Source organism: Triticum dicoccoides, chromosome 2B (genome assembly GCF_002162155.2).
Source record: "Triticum dicoccoides isolate Atlit2015 ecotype Zavitan chromosome 2B, WEW_v2.0, whole genome shotgun sequence".
Classification (NCBI taxonomy): domain Eukaryota; kingdom Viridiplantae; phylum Streptophyta; class Magnoliopsida; order Poales; family Poaceae; genus Triticum; species Triticum dicoccoides.
Genome location: NC_041383.1, coordinates 241,927,899 through 241,928,985, shown reverse-complemented (window position 1 = coordinate 241,928,985; position 1,087 = coordinate 241,927,899). Strand labels below are relative to the sequence as shown.

Here is a 1,087-nt window from a genome sequence, read left to right as displayed (position 1 = left end):
CTAATTAGTGATGGATAACAAGATTCTGACACTTCCCCCTTCTCTCTTGCATGAGATCCTACTAACAAATCCTATGGGTCTGTTAAGATACGTGCATATGTTGTGCAGATACTAATGATGTAGACTTGCGTATATGATTCAGTTGTGTATCAAGTTGTAAAGCCATAAGATTCTGTTTGTTGTAATCTGGTTGTTAGCTCCTGATTGTGGACGCAACAACCTCGTTGTTTTGTGCATATATAAACAGAGGAGCCGGCACCTATTGTATGCAATAGGAGCAAAACCCTTTCTCAGTTTTTACAGTCTCGACGGAGAGTGAGAAGACAAGGCAATGCAACCTTCGGAGGAAATTAAATAACTAATCAAGACTTGCCACCTTGCAGAATACTACCCCGTATATGTACATAAGACCACAAGAATCCAGTGCAACAATCTCCAAGCTCAAGCTAGAGAGCATGCCTGAAACACAAATTAATAAGCAGATCGAGCAAACAAAACTAGCTAGCACATACATGCAGGCTCCAGTCCACCGGCCGTCAGGAAACGGGACGCGGGTGGAGACGTCCGTCGCGCGCGCAGATCAATCGCCGGTCTAGTAGAGCCTGTAGTGGCGGTAGGACTTGAGCATGGCGCCGCAGAAGGTGCAGATGATGGCGCGCCAGGTGACGCGGTGCACGGTGAGGAGGTAGCAGAGCCGCGTGGCCGTCTCCATGTCCGCCACGCTGGCGCAGCCGCCGCACCGCGAGCAGATCCCCGCCGCCGGCTTGCTGCTCCGCACCTTCCGCCGCTGGTCCACCAGGAAGCAGAAGAACACCATGCCGCCGCCGCTCCTCCTCCTCCTCCTCCTTCCCGGCAAGCTCTCCAGAAACAAATATCGCTGAAGCTCTCGCCGAAGATATTTGATGCTGGTGGTGGTGGACAGTGCAATACAGCTAAGCCGCGCGCCGCCCGTGCGATTTGTCACTGCGTCAGCGCGCGCGCGGGGTATATATATAGTGGCAGGAAGGTGGTGGTTGCGGTCACTGGTCAGCAATGGCGGGGAGCCAGTAAGCAGGCAATGTGCGGGCGGTGTGATCTGTGATGGATG

General features: G+C 53.0%; 1 protein-coding gene across 1 annotated transcript; it reads right to left on the bottom strand.

Annotated features, from left to right (window-relative positions):
* Positions 1 to 262: 262 nt before the first annotated feature.
* On the bottom strand, positions 263 to 1,087 carry LOC119363310. Its single transcript, XM_037628638.1, has one exon. It carries the CDS (start codon positions 815 to 817, stop codon positions 593 to 595), a length of 225 nt encoding a protein of 74 aa, XP_037484535.1. The 5' UTR covers positions 818 to 1,087; the 3' UTR covers positions 263 to 592.